This window comes from Rhamphochromis sp. 'chilingali' (genome assembly GCF_963969265.1).
Source record: "Rhamphochromis sp. 'chilingali' genome assembly, chromosome: 19".
Classification (NCBI taxonomy): Eukaryota; Metazoa; Chordata; class Actinopteri; order Cichliformes; family Cichlidae; genus Rhamphochromis; species Rhamphochromis sp. 'chilingali'.
The window spans coordinates 34,501,359-34,513,536 of NC_137946.1; the positions used below are offsets into that span (position 1 = coordinate 34,501,359).

General features: G+C 43.4%; 1 protein-coding gene across 3 annotated transcripts; it reads left to right on the plus strand.

Moving 5' to 3' along the window:
• Positions 1–1,114: 1,114 nt before the first annotated feature.
• Positions 1,115–7,401, plus strand: LOC308387741 (uncharacterized protein). 3 transcript variants are annotated; one of them, XM_080868006.1, is made up of 7 exons: positions 1,115–1,166; positions 2,893–3,011; positions 3,094–3,282; positions 3,873–4,025; positions 5,464–5,622; positions 6,068–6,163; positions 6,242–7,401. In XM_080868006.1, exons 4-7 carry the CDS (start codon positions 3,903–3,905, stop codon positions 6,560–6,562), a joined length of 699 nt encoding a protein of 232 aa, XP_080724132.1. In that variant the 5' UTR covers positions 1,115–1,166; positions 2,893–3,011; positions 3,094–3,282; positions 3,873–3,902; the 3' UTR covers positions 6,563–7,401. The 3 variants fall into 3 exon arrangements, with proteins under 3 accessions (XP_080724132.1, XP_080724133.1, XP_080724131.1); XM_080868007.1 differs by lacking the exon at positions 1,115–1,166 and adding an exon at positions 1,302–1,315; XM_080868005.1 differs by lacking the exon at positions 1,115–1,166 and adding an exon at positions 1,831–1,900.
• The last annotated feature ends 4,777 nt before the right edge of the window (positions 7,402–12,178 follow it).

Below are 12,178 nucleotides of genomic sequence, written 5' to 3' on the forward strand. Positions count from 1 at the left end.
GATCACCTGGATCACCTGCTGAGAAAGAAAAAAGAAAACAAGCAGAAGAGAACAAGAGTAATAGAATAAACAACATCACAATGATATATGGGAATGCGTAGCTATTTTTAAATCCCCGTAGAACCGGAACCACTAAGCTAGCGCAATAATTTTTTTTGCATATGAAATCGGAGGAGTTGTACTTACATCTCATGTCATCAGCTTGTCCTCGGTCATGGTTTCCTTCCACATATAGCTTTGCAAAAACTGCATCAAAGCGCTTGCAGGAACAAAAACATAAACACGCTTTGCCGATCCGATCAGCTGTTCGTAACACTTCCTACATTGGAATAGACGTCAGCGCGAACAATCACATTTCCGCCATTACCTGCCCGAAACCGGAAGTGATGTCATTTTCGTGGAAAATGTAGTATTTTTTTTTTTTTTTTTCAAGGATGTCCAAGTATTTCCTTTTTTTTTTTTTTTTTTTTGGCCTGTCCCGTTTGGCTCCTTTGCATCAGAATTGTTGTCTAAAGGCAAAGAAAGATGCCCAACGGATTTACTTTACCAAACTGACCATCCCAGCCTTGCCGTAATGGTCCATTTGATTCACCTTTTATTGTTTATTTTATTTTCACTTACTGAATACGGGACAGATTTGACTGGGGGAAAGAAGGGGAGAAAGAAAGAGGGAAAGAGAAAGAGCTGAGGAGAGGGACGGGGAGAAGGGCAAAAGACAAAAACCAACAGAACGGGCAGAGAAAAAAAATGCATATATCAATCACCTGGATCACCTGCTGAGAAAGAAAAAAGAAAGCAAGCACACTGTAAAAAATCAAACTTGCAGTTGTTGAGCTTACAGTCATTTCTTTCACAATTCAACAATAAAAGTTCAGTTGGCCCATAAACTCAAATACATTAAGGGTTTCAACTAATCATTTAACGTTTTGGAGCAAAAGTTGGTCTCAGATGAAATTTATTGCTGGCAAAATGAATGAATTCAAGTTTTACATGAGTTGACGCTGTTGGCGCCTTTCTGTGCCTGAGTACGCATGCGCATCTCATATTTTTGGATGCTACGGGGTCTACTTTGCGCTTTTGCAAGGACTGAAAGCCACCTGCCCGTCTGCCTTAATGAGAACGTGAGGCTAGGAGCTGGATAGATCGTTCATCTCAAGTTTCTAAAGGCAAGTAATGTTTCTTTTATTATATCAGACAGTATATGTTTGAACAGTCTCAATTTGTCTGTTAGAAATATCACAACTGAAGTTCTTCGTATTTTTCCGAAACTTAGCATAGTATTACTTTCTTGGCTAAGAAGCCTTGTGGCTTATGGGTATGTGTTTACTATATCATTTAAGATTCCATGTCACAAACTACGTGCCATGTCACAAAACAATGAAAATCCGACAAACTTCGCTACTAAAGAGGCGCGCTCATATCTGACAAGCCTCCGCGACACCCCCTATGCGTATTTCATGAAGTGCAGTCTGTGGCCGCCATACCACCGAACGAAACAAAATAGGCTGGCTCACCAACGGCAGCAACCCCCCGCCGCTATTTAAATAAAATAAAATAAAATAAAGTTCGGGGGCGCCTGCTGCCATGTCGTTTAATTTGTTCGAATCACATCTAGCCAATAAAATGTGTGCTTTAGTTTCTGTGTGAACGGGGTGGTGGAGTCCTCATGGCCAGCGAGCTCCACTAAATGAAATATGAGATGTGACAATATAGTTTATATCGATATAGTCTATATTATCATTATACTCGTGGAGCCGCAAGTTTGCCTCTCTTTCGTCCACTTTTGTCTCTACGCTGTGTTACTCCGCCTCTCTCCTTCACTGAACACAACTCCCCCTCCCCCATCGCTTCACCTGCAGGCAACGACAAGATGGACACGGCAGCTATCAAAGAGGAGCTGGTCGGTAAAAAGAAAACATTTGAAGATGACTATTTTAGTACTGTCAGCGTAAAGTTAATGCCATAACTGCATTAACGGGGCAAATCTCCGTTAACTAGTTACCGCGGATCACCCCGTGCGTGGGGCTGGGTGGCGTTAGTGAGCTAACCGGGCTAACGCGTTGACGCACGGCCTAAAATCCTTTCATCTCAAAAATCGACAGTCTGCCTTATGTATGAATTCTGGTTGTGCTTACTGACCTCGAACCAATTTTATGTGGTACACAGCTTAAAAAAATATGTCAAAAAATGTTTTGGTACGACTTTGGTAAGCTATGAAGCTGCACTGCTTGATGGATTGTTGGAGCATTACGGCTACCGAGGAGCCTCGCAGAGTGATACGTACTCTGCTTCAACGTAATATTACCATATTATGCGTGTAAGGACCATAAATGGCACCTGTAAGAGACACGGTTACAAAGAGGATTTCAAACTCCAGGCTGTCAGTTGCGCAGTAGAACTTGGAAACAGAGCAGCTGCAAAATCTGTCTTTGTTATTATGCTCAGCATCTTTTAGTTTACATTTTGATCGCACAATTGTGAGCTTTTTGTTATGCACAAAACAACATTGTTTTGGTTTATTTATGGAGCACCATTAATAAATGCACTGATAATTTAAACAGATGCTTCAGGAGTTTTATCCCACTCATACTCTCAATCCAATGTTTGTCATTCTAAGTTGTAAAACCAATCACACAAAATTATCCTTGGCTTACATAATACATCCCAGTATACTGTTGGTGCATTCCATGTAGAATACAATTTGTTAATAATAAATTAAATAAATTAAACATTTGATGTAATGTATGTTTTGTAAATTATTTGTTTTACTGTGTTTCACATGGCATTTTACAAGGCAGAATCAGCTCACTTTAGTGAGCCAAAAAAATTCTTAAGTAATGTCAGGAAGCTGGTATTTTATTTTAAAACTAATTGCTATTTTTATTTATTTAGAGAATTAAAAGCCAACTCCAGACCACTGCTTGTCCTGATTTATGAGGGACTGATGAGGAGTTGGTAAGGAGAGGAATCAGAACAGGAGTGCCTGCCCCCCGCCCCAAACACATTATCAGGTAATGTAACTTTGGTAATTTGAGATTAATTCAGGTTTCTTTTGAATTGTTGACACTGTCCTCTCCTCTCTTCTCATTATAGCTTTTGTATGCAGTGCCAGTTCTGCTCTTTTGTCTGTTCAAGCCAAGAAGTACTCTTAAGACATCACCAGCTACGACATAGAAGAGGATTTCATTTGCCCTGTGTTTACAGTGACTGCGTCTGTTCGTTTAGGACACGAGGGGCATTGAAGTCTCACCTCAGCAGATCACACAACAGGGCTAAGAAAAGGCAGGAGATCTCAACATTTTTTTGTGAATTTAAGGAAAACTGCTCACAGCATACATTTATTTCACATATTTTAAGGCACTTAAAAAAAAATCAGACTGTATCCTGTCCTTTCCAAAAATGTGACTATGCTACCAACAATTTAACAACCTTTACGTCACACACAAGCAGAAAGCACAAAAACTCAAAAGATATAAAAAACTGTATTAGACTGATTTCTCATGCAAATGCATGTCCTAGTGAAAGTAGCTCCCCTGATAAATCCTTAAATACCTCTCAGGAGCCAGAGACATTACCAAGTGGTTCAGGTGTAGCATCAAGTGATAAAGAGGACAATGAGTTTGTAGATTACCAATGTCTTGAACATAAAATAGCTAGACTTTTTCTATGCATGCAAACATTGTTACATGTTTCTAAAAGTGCTTTGCAGAGAATTATTGAGGAAATTAGTGACATTTTAAAATTTTCTCAGGTTCATTCATTTCAAAGAATCAAACAGGTGCTTGCTGAACAGAACATTGAGGCAGATGATGATGTAATTAAAAATATAAATGATGCACTTTTCAAAACCAACCCATTAATTATCTCAACAGAACCAAAAGGTGAAGAAGAGGGATAAGAACATGGCACTCATCACCCAAAAGATGGACATCACATTCTCTCTCAGGAGGAAAGAAGTTGTGGAGATGCAGCCCTTGGTCAAGGAAATGCAGCTCAGATGGCCAGCTCTCTTCTTGAAAGAACAGGTAAGATAATCTCTTAAATATTTAAAGGAAAACTTCCGTTTTTTTCTTCTTCCCTTTTTCCCCAGTGTGGTCTTATTTCTAAAATTGAAAACGTTCATTTATTCACCCAGAAAAATTTCAAGGCATTTGGAGTTGTTAGAAAGAAATTTTAATCCCAATGTTACGAGTCAGTCGTTTTGCAAGAGAGAGCTGAGCCACGGTTATGGGGAAAGGATTCACTGAGACAACTAAGAAATGCCTGAATTAAGCCAAAAACCACTCTGGAGGGATTTTAATCTAAGGAAATAACATTAAAATGTGTTTAAAAGCTCCAAAAAGTTGATTTTACATGATATAGGACCTTTACAATTCCTTCTGAACAACTCCAAATGCCTCGAAACTTGTCTGGGTGAGTAAATGAACGTGAGCTCCATTTCTTGTGCCCTTGAGAAGCATCTGTTTGTATCACTCCAATATCTTGTAGAAAAGGTTGAAGGCTACCGTTGAGCTAACAATGCTAGTGGTAAAATATAAAAAAATACTTGGCTCTAAAAATATGAACTCTATTGAAGTGAAATCTATTTACTTGTCAACTTGCTGTGTATAATAACGGATTGCTTTTATTTCGCTCTTCTCTGGGCACCCAAAGCGCTTTATAATTCCACTACTCACTCACTCACTCTCACATTCACACATCGGTGCAGGGAAACCACAGTTGTAGCCACAGCTGCCCTGGGGTAGACTGACAGAAGTGACGCTGCCATATCGCGCCACTGGCCCCTCTGGCCAACACCAGTAAGCGGTGGGGTAAAGGGTCTTGCCCAAGGACACAACGACCAGGACAGAGAGAGCTGGGGATAGAACCAGCATCCTTCCGGTTACAGATGAGCTTCCCAACCCCCTGAACCACAGTCGCCGCAATGACTTGTCTTCACTGGGCATCTAGAATCTTTTGGTGCTGACCCTTAGCAGGCAACAGCCATGAAACTCACAGAACAGGATTGAGAAAGTCACTTACGTGTTATGAAAGTATACAAATTTGACCACAGGATGTTATTCTTACTTCATTCTTACATAACTATAAAATTAATGGAATTTTTTCAATGAATTTAAAATACAATTTATTGATTTATTTCTTTTCTGCAATACATCCTGTAACAATTGAAACCATTATTTTGTCTTATCAACATTTGATTAGGTATTCTATAGACTTACTGTAAAATCTGCCGATCAGATTTTTCTTGGGTTTTTTTTTTTTTAATACGTCAGTTATCATTTGTACCACCACTACCACTAAAAGAAAAAAAAAAAAAATCCAATCAAGGCCTGACCAATAGATCAACCGAGACTAACTAAATGTTTTGAAATTAAGCTCTTTTAACCAAATTTGAAAACAATGTGATTTTTATATAATGTACCTTTAAAAGTTTTCTTCTATATTTTTTTTGTTGCTTTGTAGATTTGTGCGGAATTCTCACGCATTACCACCAAGGATCTCATGGGGACCTTCATGACTGCCCTCGACACTTACTCACTTCGGCTGATTAAGCTGTATCGAATTAGAAAAGCTGCTTTCCGCAATGACATGGATTCCCTGTTGCAGAAGTTTGATGAACAGGTAATATATAAAAATGTATTTGTGTCTGGTTTATGAGGAACCTGAAGTTCCCACTGTAACGAAAGATACTTTATTAAATATTTACTAAATTGATGTAAAAATTGTTAGTTTTCAAAAAGTGTGTCCTGAATGGGATTATAAGCTAACAAGCAGCGCTGTGTTTGGCAGATTGCAGGTCATGACAGACAGTTCAACTCTCATCCCACTCATGGCACTTTTTGTTATAAATGTTGTAATAAGTGTGCTACATTTGTTGCACATCAAAATTACTTAAAAAATAAATAAATAAAAAAACTGACAAAAACATGACCAATTATCTGTAATAACTCATTTCAACATCTTATTTCTTAAGGCTGTATTTTGAGCAACAACACTTAATGTGTTTTAAAAACAAAATGGTAGGTTTATAAATGAGACTGAGTCTTATTTGATTTCCTTGTTTTAGGTCTCAAACATAGTCCAGCATCGACGAACCATCAGTTTGGAAGGGTTACCGATATTTGTTCGCGACGACGAGACCAAACTCTTCTTAACATGTCTGGTGAGTATGCAAATCTACTCAATCTTCAGTTTTGGTTTTCAGAGACTTATATGTACTGTTGTTTTTTATTTTGCATAGGATACAGATCCAGTTGAGAGGGCAACCCGAGGTGTTACGGTGGGCATCCTCACTGTTCTGGAGGACTACGTGGGACCCAACTCGCAGTCCACAGTGGTCAACACTGCCATTGTTTTGGAAGAGGACATTATTCTTGATGATCTGCCAGACCTTCCCACTGCCTTTGCCTACTTGTTTGGCCTACTTTATGGGCTCAACATGGAGTTTCCCAAAGAACTCAAGTACACATTTGAAGCTGTGCAACACATTTTTATGGAGTTGACATCTACCTGTTCCCAGAGGATAAGAAGCTTCAAAACCAAGCTCTTAACCAAAGTCTAACCTATTTGACAACATGTTCAACTCAAATGCAACTTGTGTAAAACAGAATGGCAATTTGTTTTGATTTACTGTTTTTGGGTTTCGTGGCAAGTTGCTCTGAAAAAAGTTAATTTCTGTCTTTAAGAAAACGGTAAGGTGCAGAAAGTTCTGAATCAATGTCTTCTGTTCTAACTTTACTTAATGTAGCTTGCATGGCTGATTGCAGATTTCATGTATAACATGTTATTATAAAATGTTGAAAGGTTTTATTCTAACTTGAGCTGTTTTAAACAGTTTTTATAATCTGGTTTTAGGTACATTTGTACTAGTTTTATAACAAATGTGGCGCGATACTGAACTTCACAGGAAATTGGAGTGTTGATACCATTACTATTAAAAGACAAGTGGTGGAAAAATTTGTTTGAAAGTTGTTAGCTGTATGGAAACCAGGAAGTTGTTCACATCCTGCCATCTGATGTTTTGAATCTGTTTGTTAGTGACTATCTATCAAGATAGGTTTGATATTCTGTCTGACAACACCACCTTTAAAATTGGATGAGTAACATTTGTTACAAAAATTTGACTTTTTTTGTGTTTTTGGAAGGACTTTATTTGTGGCTGAATGTTGTCAGTATGTTAAAAATGGCTGATCTCAAAAGTCAACATTGTCAGTGGTGCAGTTGTGTTTGAACACAAAGTTATTTGAAAATCAACTGTGTAAACATTCATTGGTACAACAGGGAGCACCTCATGAAAACTATGAAAGATACTTTTTCTAAACTTTAGGAAATTGATTGGCAAAACAAAAAAAAATATGTTGTGTAAACTTTAGGAAATACGTTGCAAAAACAATAAAATATGAGTTGAGAAAAAGGACAATTATTAATTTTGTCAACACAAAAACATTAGCTAAAGCAACTTATCACCTAAACTTGAAATTATAAGTTATCCATCAGAACCTAAAAACGTAAATGCAGTCGGTTGCCTTGAGTTTTTAAGTTTTAGCAACGTTTTTGTTTTTTTTTTACAGTGCAGAAGAGAACAAGAGTAATAGAATAAACAACATCACAATGATATATGGGAATATGACAGTAAATACTAAATATTAAACATTATTGTGCAGCACATAAGATCAACAGAACACAGTGTGCTTTGAGGTAGGAGCCAAAAAGGGTGTAGTTTGTGGGTGTGATCACCCGTGTGTACACCTGTGAGCATGGACGCGCTTGTTTTTTGTTTTTTAAAAGGTTCCTTCATGTAATAATCTGCTAGAGGGTGTGGGGGGGCCACAGCCCCGTCCTCCAGGGCATGAAGCAGGCATGGAGGAGATCAAAACTCCAGACATCCAGAGGCCCCCAGAACACAAGAGACCAAGGAAGACCAACAGAGGGGCAGCCGCGCCACTGTCCCAGAAAGAGCTGAGGAGAGTCCCAGATGAGGGCTCACTCAGCAGCCACGGAGCAGAAGCCAGGGGGAGTTGCAGTGACGCGCCCGTGAGCTCCGCCGGCAGCCAGCCGCGCCTGAGTGACCGAGCCCCAGGCCGAGAGGCCGGGGGCACCCCACCTCCGAAGTGGCCCGAGAGAGCCCCAGGCTCCAGGCCCCGATAAGCGGCCGCCAAGGAGTGAGCCGGTGTGTACCCGGACGCCCATCCCCGGACACAAAGAACCACCAACGCACCGATGTCTGAGGGAGTCCGCCACTGGCAGGGGAAGTGGTGGTAGGGGGAGATAGGCCTCCAAACCTTGGAGGGCCTGAGATGTCCCCAGAGAGGTGGCGCCTGACACCCAACCTGACATATAGACACAGACATACAGGCACACACAGATACAAACATCCATTCCCACCCTCATGCTCTCATATGCACTTACTCCACACTCAACCAACGTGGAGACAGACATAAAGAGACGCTATACACACGATCACACTCCCCAAGCGTACTCTACAAACCGGGTCTAGGTGCCCCCGCCCCTGGAGGGGGGAACTGCACCCAGACCCAGGTGGTGTTTCCCTTTTCCCTGCGGTGGGGGGAGGCAGACCGCCCCGACTCCGCAGCAGCAGGAAGGCTCCACACTCCAGACCGCAGTCGGACGGCCAACTCCTCCTCCTAGTCCTAGCCCCCCTGCTCCAGCAGGTCGCAGAGAACGGGGGTGAGAGAAGACTCCAAACCTCCCCCCACCCACTCATTGTAGTGTTGATGCATGTGTGTTCTAAGGTGCATTTAAAACCCAGGAGGGCATGGAGCTACCTGCCAGAGAGCAGCAGGTAAGCGCATAGTCCCTCCTGCTAGCCCTCAATGTCTACGTGTATTTAAAATTGAGAGGTGGGCAACGATGCCAGGGGTGGGGTGTACACCCTGATGGTACTTTGGACTCCGTGTATCGTGCCCACCCCCAAGATCCTATATGTATGTGTAATGAGAGTGTGAGTAATGTGAATGTCTAAGTTGTGGGATAAAATTGAGGCAGAGGCAGCCAGAAGGGGACAGAGGGGGGGGTAGCCTCCTCTGCACCCTGGTGACATACCCCTACTCCAAGGCCCTGCATGTGTGGGTGGTTGTGGTGGAGCGGGAAGAGGGAGGCAGCTGGAGATGGGGAGGGAAGGAAGGGAGGGGCAAGTGACCCCTCCCTGGGGCCAGCTCCCCCGCTGACCCCAGTAAGCACCCCCATACTCCGCGACCCGCCAGGGAAAGGGGGCCCAGGCCCATCCAGACCGGGCCCAGTGCAGCAGCGCCGCCCGGCCCCACAGAGCCCGGGACAGTCCACCCAACCCCACCACAGAGAAAACTGCACCCACCCCACCACCCACTCATCTTCCAGACTACATAAGACAATAAACACCCAGGCTGAGATCTTCCTCCACCTCTCCTGTATCTCCCCCTCCTGCAGAGGGAGCTCCTGAGGAGAGGAAAGCTCCTGCAAGATGTGACAATCTCCCCCACCAGTTGAAGAGCCCCCCAGGTGGCTCGACGCACCGGCGGCACCCTGCTCCAGGGCTGGGCCCCCATGCACCCACCCGCCCACAACCCCGGCAACACACCAACCAGGACCCAAGCCCCCGAGGCCCGGTCCGGGTCCCAGCCCTGAGACGGAGCGCCCCCAGAACCTCACGCCCATCCCGGACCCACCCAGGGGCAGCCAGGCTACCAGGTCAGTAACCCACGTCCGTCAGCACAGACCCTCCCCTAGCCCCGCTGCACGCAGCCGCGAGGAAACAGTCACCGGAGAGCCAACAGAGCCCCTAACCGGACATGACCGCTACCCCGGGTTGAGCCCCCCAAGGAAGATGCCTCCGGGGAACCCCCCGACGCCCTAAGCCTGTCCCTACCCCCACACCAATCACAACAGTGAAGGCGGGACCAAACTATGACCCCCCACCCCCACTAGGTGATGGAGCTGATCAAAGGAGCCCAGAGCAATTGATCTGATGTGGTGGCAGAGGCTGTATCAAGACTAATGTAATCTAATAGAAAATGTAGTATTTTACTTAGTAGTTGTTTTTTTTTACCAGAAATGCCATTTTCATAAGGCTGCCGACCTATTGCACGCAATGGCGGCGCCATCTTACCCTCCGACCATACATACATGACACAAAACATCACATGGGGAAGACAGGTCAGAGAGGTATAACAATGGAAAATGCACCACATGAGGAAAGATAAGGAGAAAAAATAACTCCCCCCAGACTGAGCTCCAACAGGGAGATCAGTTTGAGAACAGAAAAAAACACCTCTGCACATGAAACAACTCTTAATACACCAAAGAAACACATGACAAGCAACAGGGGGGGTAAAGGGTGAGAGACCGCCGATTTAGACAGCACATCCGGGCCTGCAGCCTGTGCGCTGGTCTCCTTGATCCACCGTCAGCATCGGAAGGGAATAAGCGTCGAAGGCGTTTGGAAAGGGAGGGGGGATGAGTGTGTGCATATCAGTGTATATGTATGTGTGCGTGTCCAGAGTTCAGCTGAGACAGTGTCCTTCACCCTGCCAGGCTAAGTAAACAGTCTTCCAGCCAACACAGGTGGCCTTGCATGGAATGGGGGGAACAGACTCAACACAGTCGTTATCAGGGTGTTGTTGTTCAGCTCCAGCCTTGAGCCCGCAAGGCAAGTTGAATATCTAACAGAGTTTCACGATCGTAGGTCAGTAGAGAGTCAGCGTGGTTCAATAAAAGTGACAAAAACAATAAAAACATGGAGACCAAAAGTGGATCCAACAGCCGTGGACGGCGAGCCGTGCACACCGGTGCCATTTACACTAGCCTAGTCACAAACAATATATTATGGTCGACAGTATCGAACGCTGCACTGAGGTCTAGCAGGACAAGCACAGAGATGAGTCCACTGTCAGAGGCCATAAGAAGATCATTTGTAACCTTCACTAAAGCTGTTTCTGTGCTGTGATGAGCTCTGAAACCTGACTGAAACTCTTCAAATAAACCTCTGCAGATGATCTGTTAGCTGTTTGACAACTACTCTTTCAAGGATGTTTGATATAAAGGAAGGTTGGAGATTGGCCTGTAATTAGCTAAGACTGCTGGGTCTAGAGATGCTTTTTGAGTAAAGGTTTAACTTCTACTTTTTATCTAGATTGTATTTTATGATAGAAAGTTGGTCTAAACAGTAAATCAAAAGTTTTAAATGTACTTACGAGCTTTGGTGCCGGCCATGTTTGTGCTGCTCAGGATTACAAAGCTTACAAGCTGGCTGTGTCCTGTGTGACAGCACGGACACGCCGTCGGGGCTAAAAGCTGACAGCTCACTGACTCTGATGCTGCAGGTTTCATCAATCTGACCAACATTCACTGAAGCAGCAGCAAAAGAGGATGATGATAAACATCGTCACTCTCACTCTGACTTTGGCTGTTTTGCTTCCACCACGATAAAATCCCACTTCCTGCACGGCTCTGTCTCTGTACTCACAGACCAGTTTACCATCAAATCTCTGTTTTCTGCATTATTCTCTGCTCATTATGCACCAGTCTGCTGTTGTGTTCGTGTTGATTCATGGTTTGCTTCAGTTTTTGTTCTACTGCAGAATATTTTAAGGTTATTTGCTATAAGAAGCCAGAACATCTGCTTCATGTGTGTCTGTTTGATCCTCAGTTACTTTGACACAAAGGCCTCTGCTGTGGCGCTCACACCTCTGATGAAGTCTCACAGTGTCAGCTTCGGTTTAATATATGGATATTAAATATGGATAAGTGCTGATAAATGAATAAATAAGATGTTTCTGACCGCCTGAGTCTGAATTCAATCAAATTGAACGCAGAAGTCGACGTCGATAGCCAGCCCTACCACGCAGAGCTGGAAACAGATTTATTTTACACAGTCTGCAGGAAAACAAAGGCTTTGATTGTTCCTGCTGAGAAAACCTGTGGTTGGTGTCAGACCTGACAATATGAAGTTACAGGTGTTCATATTGAAAGGTCACAACCCAACAATGAGCAGCTGTTGGTGTTCTGACATGAAGAAACCACACACAGACAGTAAAGTACAAACTCTACTGTTTTTACTGATCGACGCTCACTGCGGTCCACAGCCTTTACCTGATGAGTGAAACTGAGCTCAGGTGAAATCTTTTGATCCTGTTCAGCCAGTTCGACTGTCGGTTCCTGTAAGCTCGGAGCAAGCTTCCTG

Coding starts and splice junctions, on each gene's coding strand:
- LOC308387741 (XM_080868006.1), top strand. CDS start 3,903: ATGGCACTCATCACCCAAAAGATGGACATCACATTCTCTCTCAGGAGG. Junction 4,026..5,463: donor CTCTCTTCTTGAAAGAACAG/GTAAGATAATCT, acceptor GTTGCTTTGTAG/ATTTGTGCGGAATTCTCACG. Junction 6,164..6,241: donor AACTCTTCTTAACATGTCTG/GTGAGTATGCAA, acceptor TATTTTGCATAG/GATACAGATCCAGTTGAGAG.